Consider the following 20,744-nt stretch of genomic DNA (forward strand, 5'->3'; position numbering starts at 1 on the left):
CATCAGTTACAACAGTATGGCTTCATGCTAGAAGATTACAGCCACTGGCCTGACTGCAGTCCAGAACTTTCACCAATTGTAAACATTTGGCAGATCATAAAACAAAAAACATGACAAAGAAAACCCAGGACTGTTAAGCAGGTAGAATCCTGTGTCAGACACGAATGAGACAACTAACTTCTCAGAAAACTCCAGCAACTGGTCTACTTAATTTCCAGATGCATTACAAACTGCTGTTAAAAGAAGAGCAGGGATGTCACACAGTGGTAAACATGGCCCGGTCCCAAATTTTCTTGGACGTGTTGCAGACATCAAATTCAGAATTACCAAATTTTTTCCCAAAATGATACATTTCATTAGTTTTCCTTAGAGATATTCATTGCAACCAACATTTTTATGGAATTGGGATTGTAGAAATGGTTTAACCGTTGCTTTTACTATGGATACCAGGGTTTGATTCAGGGGTGGCCAAAGTCGTACCCCAGGTCCAATATGCATCAAACAGCCAGATGTTAACTGGCCCTTCACGTTTCTAGAACATATGATACAACTGACTTTAAAATTTGTTTTCTTACCTTCTAATAGTGGCAGCTGACTGCATTAACACAGTTAGCTAAATTGCAAGGGACATTTTCCCCTCTGATTACACCTGCAAATGAATTTACAGATTGATGTTTAGTCATGGGTACAGGCAAAAGCCTGATCATATTAAAAAAAAACTGGGAACCCCAAAGAATGAAGAAAGTTTACTGAATTATTCAAGTGTTGATCTGCAACCAGTATAATTTATGATTGTTAGTTTATCCAAATACTTTTGGGGGAACACATACAAGTTTGGACACGTGTTTTAGCCATTATTTTACATGGCTGATATGAATTAACTATGATTTAATCATTGTTAATCATTGTTGTTATGGTTCGCCTACAATTTTATAATAGGTAATTGGATATAACCATGGTTACAATGTCATTTTTATGTCTGCCAAAAAAATTTTTTAAAATAAAAGAATTTCATCATACCAGAACATTTTTTCCAAAAGTTTGAGGAGTCTCGAACACACAGTTTGGCAGACTTCAAGCTGGATTTCATCTGGCTCACCACTTTTTGATTTCGCCAAGCTTTGTGGAGTGTCCAGGCCTCATCTAGACGAATCATGGTTGTTTAATGAGATATGTCCTCTACAAGCTCTCGGTTGTTTTTGGAACCAGTTTTTGTATTGAGATCAAATGGTCAACCAGGACAATTTTATTCAAACAATTATGTGGCCTCTGGTTACACCTGAGGGGTTGGGACAGCGGTTCATGAATACTTATGGAATTACAATGTTTTTAATTAATTGTACACACTTTAGTGTTATTATTCAATTGTGTTTAATTCAATTGCAACTAGTAACATTGTCCAAGGTGGAAATGAGGACTTATTCAAGGCAGTGTATTCAGTTTGTAACAACAAAGCTTCAATAGCAAAGAGACCTGCTAATATCCCAAACGACCCAGACTTGGTCTATACTTCATTACTATATGATATTGTCTTGGTATCCTAGTAGTATCATATGATTTCTGTTATATGTGTCACCCATTGTAGAGGTAAAATGTAAAAAAACGAGTCATGAAGCCAAAATGGAAATAAAACGTTCATTGTGTCAGAATTATATCTAGAGAACACCTTCACCACAAGCCACAGCACCTCAATTGTCCATGTTTGCATACCTGCTTTATTTTATTTTTTTTATCCCCCCAATTCAGTCAATTTTTTGTGCATTTGTTAGTTGTCTTCTATGTTGTTTTTTTAGTCCAGGTCAGTTCGTTCAGCTAATGTTCATGTTCAGGTTTACGTTTCTGTTTCTTGTAGCTTACATTTATGTCATTTGGCAAATCTTTTATACAGCTGAGCCAATAAGGATTGAGAACGTTGTTAAAGGGCTCAGCAATGGAGGCTCGGTGGTGTTGGGATTTGAAACCATGACTTTCCGATCAGAAGTCCAACATCTTATGCACTGGGCTACCACTTCCTCTAAAAAAATCTTTTTTCCCCCGTTTATAGTTTTTCTTGTGTTTTTTTTCCTTCTTTGTTACTGTAATTGCACTTATCTGAATTTATATGCACTTGCATCCGCTCTTGCCTCTCCTCGTTGTAATTACGTGACACAATGTCTATTGTGAAACGTCCTTGCCTAAAAGAGGTACTTGCAAATAGTTAAAAATTTTACCGCTGTTCTTACAATATGTTCTAATAGTAAAGCCTTGTACTAATGACTTTCAAAAAGGCTGACTACCCTGGCAGCCTTGTTTCAAACCGAACATAGGGGAATGATGGCAAAATGTAGCCTCCTCAGCAGCAATGTTTTTCTCAGTGCATGCCAACACAAGCTGTACAGCTACATGGCCAAGTCTGCTTGAAACCATAAAAGTTGGATTTGATAATAGATTGCAATACATAAGATTATATTAATGACCAGCAATTGAAGGTATTTCATTCATAGTTTCTGCACAAAAGGTCTTATAGAGATCTGTTCTGTACCAACACTTGATCAGAAGATGCTCAGAGAGTGAGATAGATGTGCCCCTGTGAGATAAGGATCTAATGTTCAAAAGAAAAAAACATCAAAGGCATTCATGGAGGTGTGGCATAGCCTGGGAAAGCCTGGTGACATGTTTCTGCAACTGGAATAAACTGCAGGAGAAGTGATCATTCTAAAAAAAAAATACCAATCAGGCAGAATTCATGCTCTCTTTTTTAAATAAATTGGGCTTCCTCTATAATAAAAGCTTTCCCATCCAGTCTTTACTAAAACGAACACTGTGCAAACTATATACAGTCTTTCAAGGGTATAAGTTCACCTTCTTGTACCATGAATGACACTTTAGTTTTCAGAAAGCTACAACTCTGATAATGCGGTATGAGGAAAAGAAGAAATAAGGAATAAAACACTTTGGAATGTGCTGTTTTAGGCAATTCATCAATTTTCCACTAATAATATGTACCAAAGTGTGTTATTCCTTTTTTTACCATGGCAATTTGTCAATGCTGAAAAAGTGCTTTATTTATTAAAGACCAAAATATACACACTATTTCTGTTTATAGCTAAACTGATGTAATTCAATTCATTTTTATTTATATAGGACTTTTAATGATGAACATTGTCTCAAAGCAGCTTTACACAGAGAAAATGGTTTTAAAAGAATGTAAAAGTTTGTCCCTAATAAGTGAGCCAGTGGTGACTATGTCGAGGAAAAACTCCTTGAGATGAATTGAGGAGGAAACCTTGAGAGGAACCAGACTGAAAAGGGAACCCATCCTCATCTGGGCGGCACCAAATATCCATTCATGTCCACTTTACTATCTATTAGACCTAATAAGACTTATCATGTGACCAAGTAGTGTAAACTCCTCAATCCTAATGACCTTGTCATGTCAGAACGCTTAAAGTTACAGCTTTACTTATGGCTGTTACAAAGCACTGATACTGGAGACTCCTTTCATAAATGTTACTAAATTGCTCCTCACAGAAACGTTTGGGAAAATTCATGTCTGCGGTGTGAATTTTATAAAACGGTAGTGTGTAGCAAGAAAGCGAGCAAGAAAGAAAGACGCTTTATGCTTCTCACATGTACTTTACAGCACAGTGAAATTCTTTCTTCGCATATACCAGCATTTAGGGTTAAGGGCCTTGCTCAGGGGCCCCAAAGAGTGTCTGCTTGGTGATTGCTTCTGGTCAGTAACTTGGAGCCTTGACCACTGAGGTTTGTTTTATTCTATAGACAATTCAAAAAAGCGGCAAGTGTGAATTTTAGTGTAATTTAGTATTATGCATATAGTCAGAGGTCAATAATAGAGGAAAAATAAAATCTGGATTTGTACATTTATAAAATAGACTAACTGTTTTATCTTCTCACGTTTTTTTTTTTTTTTTTTTTTTAGGTTATAGTGTTTCTTTAGCGTTGTTTTTATTTTTTGTTCCCATTCATACCGAGCTCCTCTAAAACACTAGTTTAATGATCCATTAAGTCGAGCTGCATGTGGCCTTTTATACCATCCCTGCTATCTAACTATAGTCATGTACCCTTTAAGTATCTGACTGTTCTAGGAAGATCAGATAATCACTGGGCAGTCACTGTTGCAGTATGTTTTGCTTTTTATGCCTTTAAAAAAGGCGTAATTATGACAATGTCATGAAAAGTGGCACCTCGCTTTCCATAAAGCAAACATTAGATTAATGAGATGCCACTATCAGCGGGCAGTTGTGCGCAGCTCTCCCCAAGAGATCAACAGCATGGTCTTGTAAAGTCATGAATATTCAAGTAAGGCACTGGCAGGAGTGGACGAGATTGGGCTGAGGGAACGGGAGATGGTCAGAGGTTACTGAAGCTTAAATTTGACAACCTATCCTTAACTATGATTAAAAGCAGAAATTGCTTTGCTCCTGCTTAAGTTGTATGATTATTTAGACATTTGTGATTCCAGTTCTACAAGTTATCTCTGAATGCACGGCAATCTCAGCATTGCGTGCATTACGATGTGTCTTGCAAGCTGATATTTAATTACTTGGTAGTGTAGATAGTTAATTAATGTCCTCAGTATTATATGCTTTTTATCTGACACTCAGGTTTGACCCAAGTAAAATTAAGACCACACATGACTCTTTGTATTGGATATGCAATATTAAATTTAATTCAATTTAGTCCCAAAGCAGCTTTAATAAATAGTTTCTAAAATATGAATTAATATGTTCATTTTTATAAAATATATACGTTTTTGGTGCCTATAAAATGTAATATGTTGCATACACATTCATACAGAGTATGACGTAGTGAAATGCTTTACACGAGTGTCCAATACTGAAGAATGTAAATAGAATATAGAAAAATAAGAATATAAATTATAAACTATAAAGTATAAAATCTAAGTATAAAATATCACAAGAAAAGAAAAGTAGAATATAAAATAAATATAGAATGTTCAAATAGTATAAATATATACAGACAGGAGCTGTGCCAGTCTAGGTTTATCCCTCATGAGTGAGTCAGTGGTGACAGTGGCAAGGAAAATCTCCCCGAGATGAAAAGAGGAAGAAACCTCGAGAGGAATCACACTGAAAAGAAAATCCTCATCTGCATGGCACCCAATGTCCATTCATTAAAGTTCATTAAATGCAGAACTGTTCATGCGAACTAAAGCCCTAAACTATTGTTATAGACTGTGTACATTACAGTCCAAATCCATCCTTAATATGACCCTGAAGTAACTTCATAGATCTTTAGGCTGTTCATGTGGAATCATCTTCAGCTGCACAGAGAGAACTTCATCCAGAGGTATGAGTCGGGATGAATCAGGCGGAACCGAAAAGAAGAAAGGGATATGATTACTCAGGAAGTACTTCAGGAGCATGTTTAACTCGACCGAGAGAGGAGAAGAGTAGATGAGCGACAGAGAGAGAGAGAGAGAGAGACACTGTACAGTCTGTTCAGGATGCAAGTAAGGACTCTGGTAAGACTAGCTGTTATCAGCATAGCGAAACAATCAAACAATCCTACAATATAGAAATCAGCATTCAGTGATGCTCAAAATATGTTTTCTGTGAGTGTTTTAATAAATTATTGCATTGGTCTGATCAAACCGATTTACATGTAGATTTACAGCATTTTGGCAGACGTCATTATTCAGAGTGACTTGCAATTGAGCAGCTCAAATTGCTCAGGGACCAAACAGTGGTAGCTTGGTGGTGGTAAGATTTAAACTCATGACATTCTGATCCAAGGTTTAAAGCCTTAGCCACAAAGCTTCCACCAATTCATTTTGAGTAAATTAATTCATTAGAAGGTTCAGCAGATTGTTAAATATATTGCAAGGATAGCAATCTCTCAGGACTCAATCAATTGGATTCATTATTAATGCATATCCGATGCATCAATCTCTCCATATCCTATAATACCAATATTTCATAGGCAGTATGACCACATTTTATATTATCAAGGAAAATATTGTAATGCTGTTATGTCAAAACCGGCGTCTTTCAACGCATTCAAAACTGAATTGTTTATTTGATTTGAGTTTTTTCTTCAAACCCTTCCAAACATCTTGATGTAGGTGATTGTAGTTTTTCAAGACTTTCTGACCCCAACTACCTGCTGCAATTCTCCAGCTGTGATGCATGAAGATTTTGTGGCCACTCCGACCATCCTCTTGTCCTCTATACTGCCTCCTACTGTTGTATAGACACATGATGTTTTAGGTTGAATCATAACATTTCCACAACATTTGAACTTCTCCATTAATGCCTTGATGGTAAAAATGGGCATTTTCAACCTTTTGCTGCACATCACAGCTATATTCTTCGTCTTCCCCATTGTGATGAATGACTAAGTGAATTTGGTGCATTTGTTACCTCATATTTATACCCCTGTGTAAGTTTTGGTTAAACAATTTCGACCCATGTGTTTTATAAAAAAAAATAAAAATAAAATAAAAAAAAACGCGTAAACAAATGGGAAATATCATTTGAAAAATACTTTAAATATATTATTCTCACACATATTTTTAACCAATATATATTTTTCATTAATACTGTATTTTTGTGAATTTCTTTGAAAAATTCCAACAGTAAACAAGACAATTTTGTACAATTGTGAAAATTTTTGCCTTCTTTTGGCATATATGAGGTTTATTGCTTTTATTATTGGAGACCACTGTAGTCTGCAAATATATTAGATCAGTTTATCTGTGTAAAGTTATAGATGTGTGAAAAAACATGATAAACAGGGTAAATGTGAGTTCTAGTTTGCCTTAGAAACCGAAAGGTACATAACACCAGCTGAAAGACATTACTGTGGACATCTAAATAAAAAAAAAATTTTTTGAAACAGTACACTTTATGATGAAAGCTTGGTTTTGCCTTCAGATTTTCTGTCGAATTTTGTGTGGCATGAACAAAGTGGAAACCAGTGGGATCTCTGACAGCAGGTCTCACACCCTCCTTTTAAACATGCTTATCACAGAAAACAAAATAGGCCATAATTTGGACTGCATTTCAAATAGCTGATTGATGTGAGCATCTTTCTTTTGAAATTTAAAAAGCTTAAATCATGAGACCGTAAACATTTGACTGCGTAGCCGAGACAAACGCTAAATTGTTTGATTTTCGAAGAGCGTAGTGATTATCTCCGCTACTCAGTCATCAGAATAGCTTAGCCAGTTAGTCACTCTCTTTCATGTCATCTGAATAGGGCTGTGTATAAAGAATCAATGTTAAGGGTCTTGTAACTTAACCTCTAACTGCGTTGAAAAATTACGTTGCCTATTGAAGTGTAAATCGTGATAAAGTAATAGAGGACAAGTCGGAGAATAGGCTGCTTTAATTGAACACTGAGAAAGGATCGAAAGCCTTGAAGGTTGTTTTCAAATAAAATACGATTCTGTACAATCTTTCTTAAATTAAAATGCAGCAAAAAAGGCCCTTTCAGGCAAATACTTTGTTATTGTGCTTAAGTGGATTTTTCAGTTTTCAGTACTTACTTCACTTTTTACTTTCACTCTTTCCATTTTTTTACTTCCTACTACCGTAATTTCCGGACTATTAAGCGCACCCATATCTAAGCCGCACCCACTGAATTTGACAAAGATTTTTATTTTGAACATAAATAAGCTGTCTATAAGCCGCAGGTGTCTACACTGAAACTAATGAACTTTACACAAGCTTTAATGAAAGACAGTGTCTGTTACACGGTTTAACGGGTGAAATATGTTGTGGCTCCTTTAAGAGCAGATCGGCATTTTGGGAATAGCCTGGCGCCGCATTTCTCCGCTATTACTGCATGTGTGCAAGACCGAGGAATATGTCTTTATTATTTTCTGATGCTCATTTCTAAGTTTCTTTGACTAACCCGTAACGCTGTTGCCAAGAAAAATAAAAAAGCACGAGTTTTGGAAACCTGGCTGTGCTTATATGATTTCTGTTGTAACTGGAGTTAGCGAGCTCTCCCTTCACCCAGACTCAACGCGCTACAACGACTTGTATCTAAACAGTAGCCTACCAAGAAAGTCATTGTTCACTGTCTTCCTCCTTACTTTCAACATTATTTCTCTCGGTAGTTTATCTTTTGGCATTGTCGTGCATTTAAAAAAAAAATTTTTTTTATTTCTTCTCATTGCACACCGTTTTGAGCCCATCGACATATTTCCTGTCACTGCGCAGCTTTTTCACCCTGCCACTGGTGTTTAAATTCCTGGCTCTCACACACCACAGACGTAGGCTAGTTTACGAAGCTAACAACGAGCAGGCAGAAGGCAAAAAGAAATCTGGGGTGATGTAAACAAGACTGGGAACAGACACATTCCTGATCAACTGATCATCATCTTTTCTTTGCTTGTGTTTTATATGGTGGATGTTCAGCCTGGACACATTCATTAGGATTGAAGGATTACTTAAGCACAAAGTCAGAGCCCAAACCTCTTTGCTTTAATTTGAGTTAAAAAAAACTCTATCTTTTAGTTTTAGAGTCTTTTAAAATATGATCTGTGCTTTTACTCGAGTGAAGGATGTGTGTGCTTTTGCCATTTTTGGTGCTGCCATTGTATTTGGATAGGCATTTATTACATCACCTCACTTGGTTTACCGCTCTGTCCAGCCCATTTTGTCTGATTGACAGCTGTGTGCTCTTCCGTTGAAATGCAAAAGCTTTTATATATATATATATATATATATATATATATATATATATATATATATATATATATATATACATATATATATATAAGAATCACTCTTCCTTTCTTGGAATCGGCCTGGTTTTGTCCAAGCTCCCTCCTTCTGGATGGGGTTCTCTTTGATTGGAGGCCACTCTGTGCAGCTGGAGATGGTTTCGCATCAATGGCCTGGCGATCTGTGAGATTCCTGAGCAACACAGGAACTCAGAGGATGAATTTAGACTGCAGTTAATAGTTAACAAGTCTACTACAATGGCTCATTTTGCCATTTTAATCAGTGCACACTTTAACAACGATGGAACTTTAACAAATGAACATTCGGTGTCACCCAGACAAGGATGGGTTCCTTTTTGAGTCTGGAACCTCTCAAGGTTTCTTCCTCATGACATCTCAAGTCATTTTTTCCTTGGCGCAGTCGCAACTGGCTCACTCATTTCATACATTCTTTTATTACCGCTTTATCTCTGCAGAGCTGCTTTGAGACAGTGTCCATTGTTAACAGCGGTATACAACTAAAATAAATTGAATTGGAAAGAACTTTTATCCTGCATCTCTAATTCTTACACCTGATATTTGAAATGTTCAGGTTTATAATTGGGCATTAAACACAGTCTGTGCGGGAATTGCCGTTCTATCGTTTTGGTTTCACCAAGGTTAAGCTGAAGCTCAGTTTCGGTTACAGAGTAAAAAATGGTGTTCTCAGGGCTGATTAGCATGTTTCTGGCGGCAGAACGTACAAATCAGTCCCTCTGTCTCAGCACGATCCAGGTCTTTGACCTTTTTCGCCTCTTGCCATTCTGTGAAGACTGTGTGCATTGATTGAAGTGCACCAATTATATACTTCACGAAAACTTAGATAATTCTAGGAGTCGGGTGGAATTCGGGCTGAAGATAATGAGAGCATTGTTCTGGAGCAGGGTGTGCCATCACACACTTTCTGTTTGTTAGCAGATGGACCGGAGCCAAAGCATGCGAAGAGGACAGAGGAACAGGACGACGCCTGGGATGGCGTTGAAATTGCAGATTACGGCGTCCTGCGGCTCAGCAACGAGCAGACTCGTCTTTTCTCCCTCTTCTCCTCAGGTACGCAGAGTCCTCGAACCAGCATATGCAATTGCAGGTTTTACCTTTCCAACCTGTCAGATCTGAACAAATCCGTTCATCTGCTTTACATTCGCGTCGTACGAAGGTTTGATCCCGCTCCAGAGAATTGACCTTCTTTACCTTCTTTAGAAAGCACTTAGGTTATGATGAGACTGTGAGCATTTTTGTAATCTATCGGCTTCTTATAGTATACACCCTGAGGAAAAATGTCTGTGTGTGTTTGTGGTAGATTCAGATGAGGAGCTCCCAGCGATTAAACATGGCGAGGCAATCACAGACAGACGCAGCACATTCCAGCCTCATTTGGCTGTTTTAGTGACACCTAAACAGGTATGGGAAAATTAACAGTACACAGTGCCATAGTTTGCCACACGGTATACAAAAAAGCCAGTCTCTCACCTCATTATAAAGTATAACAGCATGTCACAAAGGAACATGAGTAGATACGCACACACACACAAACACTTATTAAGTCACTGATTACCAGTCCCAAAGGCTTTGCACAATGTTATATTTTCTTTGCTCGAGTACACCTTGCTCAGCTTGAGGGATAGGTACTGAGTTGAAGTGAGTAAAATTAAATTGCAGTGTACATATTAAAGACCCAGGCTAGCGGATGAAATGGGAATGTGAAACTATTTGAGGGATTTCATTTTCTCTTGATCTCGACCTAACAAACATTGTTCCTGGTAATCAGTACTTAATTTTTCTGCGTATCCAACAACTCGTTATGTCGAGATCACAAAACAATAACAAAAAAAAGTTGATTATAATGCATGGCCTCTTAAGACTGTAAAATCATTGTTTTCAGAGGCTACATTTCTCATGGTTTCGTTGTTTAATCAATGAAACCCAATGTATCATTTTTTTTTAAAACAATTTTTCAGTTCAAAATCATTCATAAACCCAACACACCAAAATTGTAATCAATGTAATCAACCTGTTCAACCTGCTCCAGCCTCAGATTTTCGTTCTTGACGGACAGGAGTGATGCTCTTCTGCAGTTGTAGACTAGCTGCTCAAAGTTTGACACATGATCTGAGATGCTTTTCACTTTTCAAAAACCATTAGTTTCCTGCTCTACATGGTTGTAAATGGGGTGTGATTTGAGTGACTATAGATTTCCTGTCAGCGCAAACCAGCCTGGCCATTCTCCTGTGACCTCCCTCATCAACAAGGTGTTTTCACTCGCAGTAACCTCTGCTCATTGGATGGGGAATGGTTTTTTGCACAATTTTGTCTGTGTGAAAATCCCAGGTGATCTGCAGTTTCTGATAGGGTCAAACCAGCCCATCAGGCAGCAGCAACCAAGCCAAATTCAGGGTCTCTGTTTGTCCATATTCTAATGTTTTAAGTAGGGCTGTGAAGGTACACGTATTCGTTCTGAACTTTTTCGGTACAGGGCTTTCGGGTTTTGGTGCACATGCGACTTAAAAAACGAGGTACGTACCGAATCATGAATTTTGTGTACACCCCTAGTTTGAAGCCATCTTTGAATAGTCCCATCGTCGTTAAATAGTTGCAAATGGACAAAAATGATAGTTAAACAGTATTTAAAATTATTAAAAAATGTATATGCAGTTAATAAATAATAATCTTTTCAGCTTTAATTTTTATTAATTTGTTGTAAGACCATTTTACAGACATTTTATTAAAACCTTTTCAACATATTTTGTACAGTGGACGAGAAGTGCAAAACAAATTAATGAATCAGAAAGCGAATAAACAACAAACCGGAAAAGATAGGTGTAGTTTGCAAATTGAAGGTTTAACGCTCATTGGACACATCTCTCATTCAAGATATACAGGTACAACAGGCTGCAGGAGAATGTCGGCAGGTGTTCCACTATTGATAAAATCGAGTTTAAAGTAACGCAGAACTCCACATATGTACAAGAATCAAAGTTATAAGATACACAATTTCCTACTTCCTGTATATCTTGAATGACAGATGTCTCATCCAGTGAGCTGTAAGTATTCTATTTACAAACTATTTCATTTGGTTGCTGATTTTGTTTTCTGATTTGTTCATTTGTGTGGCATCTGTTATTTTGTTTTTGAATTTGTTAGTTTGTTTTACAATTTGTTCCTTTTTTCGCTGATTTCTTATTTTGTTTTCTGATTTGTTATTTTGTTTTTGATTTATTTCATATTTTTGCTGATTTTTCTATATTGTTTTCTGATTTGTTCATTTGTTTTTGAATTTGTTTTTTTCTCATCTCATCTCATCTTCTCCCGCTTGAATTTGTTTATTTGTTTTTCAATTTGTTCCTTTCCGGGGCCGGGTCGCAGGGGCAGTAGTCTAAGCAGAGATGCCCAGACTTCCCTCTCCCTAGACACTTCTTCCAGCTCTTCCGGGGGGACACCGAGGCGTTCCCAGGCCAGCCGGGAGACATAGTCTCTCCAGCGTGTCCTAGGTCTTCCCCGGGGTCTCCTCCCAGTGGAGTGGAATTTGTTCCTTTTTTCGCTGTTTTCTGATTTGTTCATTTGTTTTTGAATTTGTGCATTTGTTTGCTGATTTCTTATTTTGTTTTCTGATTTGTTCATTTGTTTTTGAAGTTGTTTTGCAGTTCTCAGTCACCATCATTTTGTTCTAAAATCTTAAAAATGTTTCCTTGACCAGCATCATTTCCACCTGAATTGTCTGGTAATGTCAGACCCTGTCTTTGAAAACAAACTGTTGTATTCTCAAATCCCATGGTGAACCCTGAGCTGCTGTTTCTCCTGCTAAACTTCGGAGTTCCCTCAGTGGATTGAAATCTGCTTAACCGATAAATCGCTTTGGCCAAACGAGTAAATGAAGAAATGGAAATGTGGAGAGTCCCAGTATTCCTAGAGTTAAAAGACTTGCCAGTAGCCAATTCCTGCTGACGGTTGAAAGATATTTGGGAAAAAACAGCCTCCAGTGTCATTATGAAGTATTTCACACACTTTGCCCTCAATAAGAAAAGTGCTTCTTGCTTATTCCTTGTGGAACCTAGTGAGATGTCAACTTGTTTAGAAATTCCTCTTGATTCTCTCCCATGCGAGCCCTTACAATTTATGTTTGGGCTTCCCTGAAGCACAAAAAAACACTCTTGGCAGATTCTTCCGGATTTATCTACCCAGCAGCAGATAACTTATTCACATGTGCTCGATGGATCACTGCTGTTTCAATGATACGGATCTGTGCTCGGGTTTTCATCCTGTCAGACAAGGAGATGAGTTCCTTACTCCAGAGAAACGTCTGTGATTCTGTCGTGACAGCTTGTTGAGAAAAAAGGCATGAAAGAGAGCAACTTTACACCAACCTAAATTTATATTTACATTTATTTTAATATCAAAAGAAAAACACCTCTGATATTTGTGAATTCAGGATTTACTGGTGATATCAGAGTTCACACTCAAATCAGTGTGAAGTGTGACGATCAAGGCTGGGGTGTGTCAGAAAGTCTCTTCAATCACAAAATCAGCTCTATTCAAAGACGGATGTCGGTATCAAACAAGCAAGTGCTTAGAAAAAATATCAGACCTTAGCATGTAAAAGTCCATTTTTTGCTAATTGATTTGCTTATGTTTTGTCTTCTGGAATCCTCTTCCTTTGTTTCTCTTCTTTCTTTTTTATTGCTTCTGAATTTTTTGCAATTGGTCCAAATGTATCCAAACAGGCTCAAGAAAACCCAGCAAGGTTCAAATGTCTTTAATAGTTTCTTTTCTGTTTGTTCCTTTTAGTATATCCTCTCAAGGGACAATACCATAAAATTGAAACTTGGATATATTTTAGTGTATGTGCAGCTTGTATAGCAGTACAGATTTTCTGTCCTCTGAAAATAACTTAACATGCAGCCATTATTGGTGGTAGCCATGGTGGTGGTAGCATCATGGTTTGGGGCTGCATTAGTGCTGCTGGTACTGGGGAGCTGCAGTTCTTTGAGGGGAACATGGGGGGGATTCCAACATGTACTGTGACATTCTAAAGCAGAACATGATGCCCTTCAGAACCTGAGTTGAACGGCAGTTTTTCCAACATGAAAACAACCCCAAACACACCGCCAAGATGACAACTGCCTTGCTGAAGGTGAAGGTGATGAAGTGGCCAAGTATGTTTCCAGACCCTAAACCCTATTGAGCACCTGTGGGGCATCCTCCAGTGGAAGGAAGAGGATCCCAGCAAAAACCTGTGCAGCTCTGGTGAATTCAATGCCCAGGAGGATTAAGGCAGTGCCATTGCCCAGGAGGATTAAGGCAGTGCTAGATAACAGTGGTGCTCACGCTAAATATTGGCACTTAGAACAAAGTTCACTTAGGGTGTACTCACTTTTGTTTTGACACTAATGGCTGTAGGTTGAGTAAGTTTTTTTTTTTTTAGAGAACAGCAAATCTGTACTGCTGTACATTACAACACAGATTATCCCATTATGGCACCTGTTAGTGTGTGGGAAATATTAGGCAGCAAGTGAACATTTTGTCCTCAAAGTTAATGGGCGAGCGTAAGGATTTAAGCGAGTTTGAAAAAGGCCAGATTGTGATGGCTAGACGATTAGGTCAGAGTATCTGCAAAACTGCAGCTCTTGTGGGATGTTCTCATTCTGCAGTGGTCAGTATTTATCAAAAGTGGTCAAAGAAAGGAACAGTGGTAAACTGGCAGTGGGGTCATCTTTTATATAATTTCTTATATATATATATATATATATATATATATATATATATATATATATATATATATATATATATATATATATTTTTTTTTTTTTTATTGCATTTCTTTCTTTCTTTTTGGCTTCTCCCGTTAGGGGTCGCCACAGCGGATTCTCCGCACGTTTGATTTGGCACATGTTTTACGCTGGATGCCCTTCCTAACGCAACCCTCCCCAATTTATCCGGGCTTGGGACCGGCACTAAGAGTGGCTGGGGATGGTTCCCTGACCGGGAATCGAACCCGGGTCGCAGCGGTAGGAGCGCTGCATCTTAACCACTAATTATTATTACAAAAAAACGACGTGCATATTGGAAATAGCAGTAAAAAATTCACATCTAATAGAAATACAAGTTGAAGAGTGGTAGATCCATAATACATACATAATCATTTGAGCATACAGCGCTACATCATAGTAATCATTTATTTAAAGATTATAATAAAAACATTCATAATTAAATGTAAGAGAGGGAAAAATAAAGAGAAAGAGAGAAAAAGCAAGTAAATAAAACAAATACAAAAAGGCAGAAAACTTGGATTTTAAGAGACTTAAAGTAGCTATTAATTTACAAATTTACAATTACAAATATTAAATTACAAATCCTCTAGTAAATAATTGTACCAGAGCTGCTTCTTCTTGTGGGTATGCCTTTTTGGTGTTGGAGGCTTCATGTTCCACTGCAAGGAATAGATGTGTAATTGGTATTCAGCTCACATGCTGGTTCATTGTACAGACACGACTCTGGGGATGTGAATGTTGGGGATGCAGACAGTTATTAGTGTTTGTGTTTGTGTTTTGTTTTATTTATTTTTTTTAGTTTTTCTTTTTGCCAGGCTGTCTCTGGACATCACTTTGTCTGATCCTTGTCTTTGCCACAGTGTAGGCAACAATGCCTAATGAGCCCTGTCTCACTATGCACACACACTTCTGTTGGAGTTTAGAGACTTCAGGAGCTGCCACCTCACGCCAAAGTGTTTTCCCCCAAGCTTTTACCATCTGGATTGCACGTTTTGCTCAGACTCTGTTTACCTTGAGCATTGATTGAGTTGCCATTTTATCAGCTGCACCCATCGTATAGGTCTGTTTATAGGGGCCAGCTTTAGGGTCTGATATAATAACTGTATTTGTTTGGTAGCTCAGTGGTTAAGGCTTTGGGTTACTGACCAGTCAGTAAGCCCCAGTATTGCCAAGCTGCCACTATTGTGGCCCTTAAACAAGGTTCCTAACTATCTGTGCTCCAAGGGTAACATGTCCGATCCTGTGCTCTGACAGTTTCCTAACATGGCTGGGATAAATGGAGAAAGAATTTCACTGTGCTGTAATGTACACATGACAAGTAAATGCATCTATCAACTGAATATAAGCCCTACAGTATGAGGAATTATTGCAGTGTTCGAATGAAATGAAAATTCTGGCTCTTAAGAGTTGCTCAAATTAAGTTAGCTAATGATGTGTGCAAGACACCATTTTTGTTTGTCCACAATATTTATACAGTTTCCCAAAATTTCCCCAAATATAAAGAAAAACTCATTTAAACCACTGGAACCAGGAAGTTGATAAACTGTGCCCCAGTTTCTTTTTGTGTGTATTATGTACTCTAGCATTCAAATTGCATAAATATTAAAAACAAATTTGTACTAACAAAAACTTAAGTCTGTTTCATTGGAAACAATAGAGCAATCAATAGCTTTCCTTGTGAATACACTCCGCAGTACGGACAGTTTTTTTTTCTTCTCTCTCCAGTTTTAAGCTGCATCTGGTTGCGAGTCAGATTAGAATATTTCGCTTTTTGTCATAATGGTGAGAAATTGCATTTAAAAAAAATCCCTTATCTTTTTTTATTACAACAAAATAACATCGAATTATCTCCACTAAGACTGAGCGAGCACTCGGTCTTCACCCGCTGGCGTTTTTTTCTTTTCTTTTCTTTTCCTCTGGAGACGTTGTTAGTGTTTGTAGATATGTAATATCTTGGGTATTTGAAAACCCTTTTGGAGTAGAGATGGGAATGTTTGCCTGTTGACTTTAAGTATTTGTGTTGTGAATGTTATACTGTATATTTGATAGAACACACTATGCTTGAAGTAAAAGTCTTTTATCCAAATAACAATATGAGTAAGTTGGGGGGGGGGGGGACTAATCAAGTAGCACGAATTTCTACTCATGTTTGTATTGTAATGAGACATGAAAATTCTTCCATACTATATATGTAAAACATGTATAGTAATGTCAAGTCGAATTTATATCTATAGCGCTTTTCACAACAGACATTGTCTCAAAGAAGCTTTACAGAAATCAACAGTCAGGGTAAATGGTGTGCATATATCCCTGATGAGCAGCCATGGCGACTGTGGCAAGGAAAAACTCCCTTAGATGTTATGAGGAAGAAACCTTCAGAGGAACCAGACTCAAAAGGGGAACCCATCCTCATTTGGGTGACATCAAGAGTTTGATCATAAATCTTTCAACAGTACAGAACACTGGAGAGAGAGAACTAACATAAGCACTGTAAGATTATAAGTAATGTTCTTTCTACAGTCTTATGGTCTTTATGGTTATAAAACTAGGAGCTACTTAGCAACTCATAAAATAGCTCAACATTTGCGATCATCACAGATCCAACACCAGCTTCTCCATGCCAGAGCTTTTAAACACTCCAGGAGGTTCAATGTCCAAACTCCACACATGAAGTGGGATCCAGCTGGCACTGGTACGTCTCTGGGTGGTACGGGAAGTTTGCGAGTTCCGCATCTATTTCTTTAAAGGTCCATAATCATCATGAGGTGAGACGTGACTGGAGCTGGCCAAACCTCAGGATGCCTCGGGATGGGGAGAGAAAGAGAAGCAGTGGAGAGAAATTAGCGTAGCTGCTGTTCATGATATTAACAGCACACGTTAGCACAAGTTGATAATGTGCATGTAATGTATTACATTTCCATTTTGCTTTATGTCTATCAAGAGTAATCTATCCGCAGCTTGGTTTCACACAGAATCATGGCTTAAATCCAGTTTCTTTAAACACAGTGTTAATCCGCGATCACATTACATTAGGCTAAACTTCTTGATACCTGCTGCGAAAATGGGTAAGCGCATGTCTTAAATATGCTGCGACACACCACTATAATCAGCGTTTCTGTGTCCCTGCACCCATAAACTTAAATACTCTTCATTAAATGTGCTAATTTCATAATGCAGAATGTCATTCCTGCACCAGCACATTATAAGCACTATATGAAGTACTTTCTACTAAATGGAAGTTATTAAAAGTAATGTTTATAAAAAAAAAAAAAACTAGGTAACACTTAATGGAATTCAATAGAAGCATGAAACTCGATTATTAATTTTAATTTCCACCTCCACTCTTGAGTACCTGTGCAGGAATTTTACCTCAGAGATATAAAGAAAAATAATCACACAGTGATCGGGAAACACTGGCTTACTTGTCTTTTTGAAATGTTAAAACATTTTTTTTATTATTATTATTTAATCAATACAAAATGCTTATTGACGCATTGAAATAAGTTCATGCCATTTCAAGAATTAGAAAAGAAGCAAGGCTGTTCTATTTTGAATAATTATTCATCAGTTGGATCATATAAAAGATCATTTCTGCATTTAGAAAAAAGTTTAGGCAGTAAGCCACAAGAATTCCATTCAAAGCCCAGTTTCCAACTTTCAATGCCAAAACAAGTCAGTTTACATATTATTCCATATAACTTTTATAACTTATTAGAAATAATAATCTGTATGCACTGCACAAAAACCACACCAGATACCAACTTCCACACCGTCTGGTCATGCCTCACCACACAGTCTCTCAGGAAAAACATTCAGTGACCACATGTCATACTGTCTGAACTGTCACATCGCAGCATCCACAACACTGTGACCTCCCAGGGTTTTCACTCCACAGAATGCAAAATCATTAAAGTTGATCATTGCCACAAAAACATTTATTTTGAATTGGACACAACACAATTGCACACAGCTTTGCCCATGCAGTGACTTCATGTTTTACATTTAGGTGACTTTACTGACACAGAGTGTGTTGAGAAGATGAAGGGAGTATTTTGAGCAGCTGATAAATGAGGAAAATGAGACAGAGAGAAGGTTGGATGATGTGGAGATGGTGAAGCAGGAAGTGGATAGGATTAGTAAGGGGAAAGTGAGAGCAGGGTCAGAAGGAGTTGCATTGTGTGTTTGTGGATTTAGAGAAAGCGTACGACAGGGTGCCGAGAGAGAAGTTGTGGTATTGTATGAGGAAGTCAGATGTGTCAGAGAAGTATGTGAGGGTGGTGCAGGACATGTATGAGGACAGTGTTACAGCAGTTAAGTGTGCAATAGGAACGACAGACTGGTTCAAGATGGAGGTTGGACCTCATCAAGGATCGGCTCTGAGCCCTTTTCTGTTTGCATCGGTAATGGACCGATTGACGGACGAGGTCAGACAGGAGTCTCTGTGGACTATGATGTTTGTGGAAGATATTGTTATTTGTGGTGAGAGTATGGAGCAGGTTGAGAAGAGCATGGAGAGGTGGAGGTACGCGCTGGAGAGAAGGGGAAATGAAAATCAGTAGGTGTAAGACAGAGTACATGTGTGTGAATGAGCGGTAGGGCAGTGGAGTGGTGCGGTTGCAGGGTTAGGATTGAAGGTGGAAGAGTTCAGGTACCTGGGGTCAACAGTGCAAAGTAATGGAGAGTGTGTTAGAGAAGTGAAGAAAAGAGTGCAGGCAGGGTGGAGTGGGTGGAGAAAAGTGATAGCAGGAGTGATTTGTGATAGTAGAGTATCTGCAAGAGTGAAAGGGAAAGTTTATAGGACTGTGGTGGATGTATGGATTAGATACAGTGACAGGAGGTGGAGCTGGAGGTAGCAGAGCTGAAGATGCTGAGATTTCTTTTGGGAGTAACAACGATGGACAGGATTAGAAACAAGTTTTACAGGGACAGCGCATGTAGGACGTTTTGAAGACAAGTCAATCATGACCTATATAGTTTGGAAAGTCAGTGATGTGTGTCGAGATGACTGGGTGAATAGGAGTTTGTGTGTGTGTGTGTGTGTGTGTGTGTAAACATGTAATTGAGCACACCTGTGCTCAATCAGTACCATGCATATGCAGACTGTAAATTTGTGTGGTGTGGGAGCTGGAGTTTTTTGGTGGCCGTTTTGGGAGAACACAACGATCTAAGGTACCCAACTGGCTGTGATCTGACAGATACTATACCTTAAGACGTCTAAAACCTTGGTAAACATTTTCTTACACAGTTAATGATATGCTTTGAAATTGTTGAATAGCTATATAGCTTTTTATGTTGTGATGTGCTACTTTGTTTTTTTGTGTATAATTTGTTGCGTTGTTAGTTTGTGTTTTGTTATGCTGTTATGTTGTGCTACTTTGTTGCATATTTTTTTTATTTTGTGTTTTTGGTACTTTATATTGTGTTGGGTTTATTTTTGTGTTATTTGATGTCTTATTGGGTTGTGTTGCATTTTGCTATTTTATGTTATGTTTTATTATGTTCAGGTGTGGTGGTGGTGGTGGTCTTTTTTATTTTTTTATTCTTTTATGTTCCTTAATTAGTAGATTGGATATGCAGGTTTGGGAATTTTAGTTTTTGGTGGTCATATTGTTAGCGCTCAGTGGTTGTTGCGATCTGAAGTACCCATGATTTGGATATTCTGCGTAAAAAGACATCTGAACCTTGCTAAATCTTTTATTACACACTTAATGCCATGCTTCAAAGTTACATTGTGAATAGCTATATTCCATCGGTACAATTTCGAATCAGCTCTGTAAAAAGTGTGTTATGTTTCACAGTCACAGTCGGAATAAAGTCTTTAGCGGTATTTTTCCTTTTTTTTCACTTCAGGGGGTTAAGCACATTATTTTGCAATAACTTTTACAATTATTATTGTAGTATTGAGTTTTCTCTCATCTGGTTTTCACTGCTGTTACAAATTCGGTTTCGTGCTGCCACACGTTTCATTTCACTTAATATAGACCTTAAAATGAATATTGTAAAAAAACTCCCTTAGATGTTGTGAGGACGAAACCTTGAGAGGAACCAGACTTAAAAGGGGAACCCATCTGATATCAATACAATACAAAGTACCAAAGTGTGTGATTATGAGTACCGTATTTTTCGGACTATAAGCCGCTACTTTTTTCCTACATTTTGAACCCCGCGGCTTAAACAACGAAGCTGCTAATTTATGGATTTTTCCTAGGTTTTTTTCCGATTTCACAAACTTCAAGTCAAAA

At 37.8% G+C, this 20,744-nt stretch overlaps 1 protein-coding gene across 5 annotated transcripts in view; it reads left to right on the top strand.

Annotated features, from left to right (window-relative positions):
* The window catches only part of impact (impact RWD domain protein), a 75,731-nt gene that overhangs the window by 30,830 nt on the left and 24,157 nt on the right, over positions 1-20,744 (top strand). For 4 of the 5 annotated variants that reach the window (XM_083559390.1, XM_083559389.1, XM_083559388.1 and 1 more), the window contains exons 6-7: positions 9,653-9,787; positions 10,038-10,138. In XM_083559390.1, the coding sequence (XP_083415516.1) occupies positions 9,653-9,787; positions 10,038-10,138 (236 nt within the window). The remainder of the gene's footprint in view (positions 1-9,652; positions 9,788-10,037; positions 10,139-20,744) is intronic. The other variant, XM_083559387.1, reaches the window with a different exon arrangement.

The sequence above is a fragment of the Silurus aristotelis genome (genome assembly GCF_946808225.1).
Source record: "Silurus aristotelis genome assembly, chromosome: 13".
NCBI lineage: Eukaryota > Metazoa > Chordata > Actinopteri > Siluriformes > Siluridae > Silurus > Silurus aristotelis.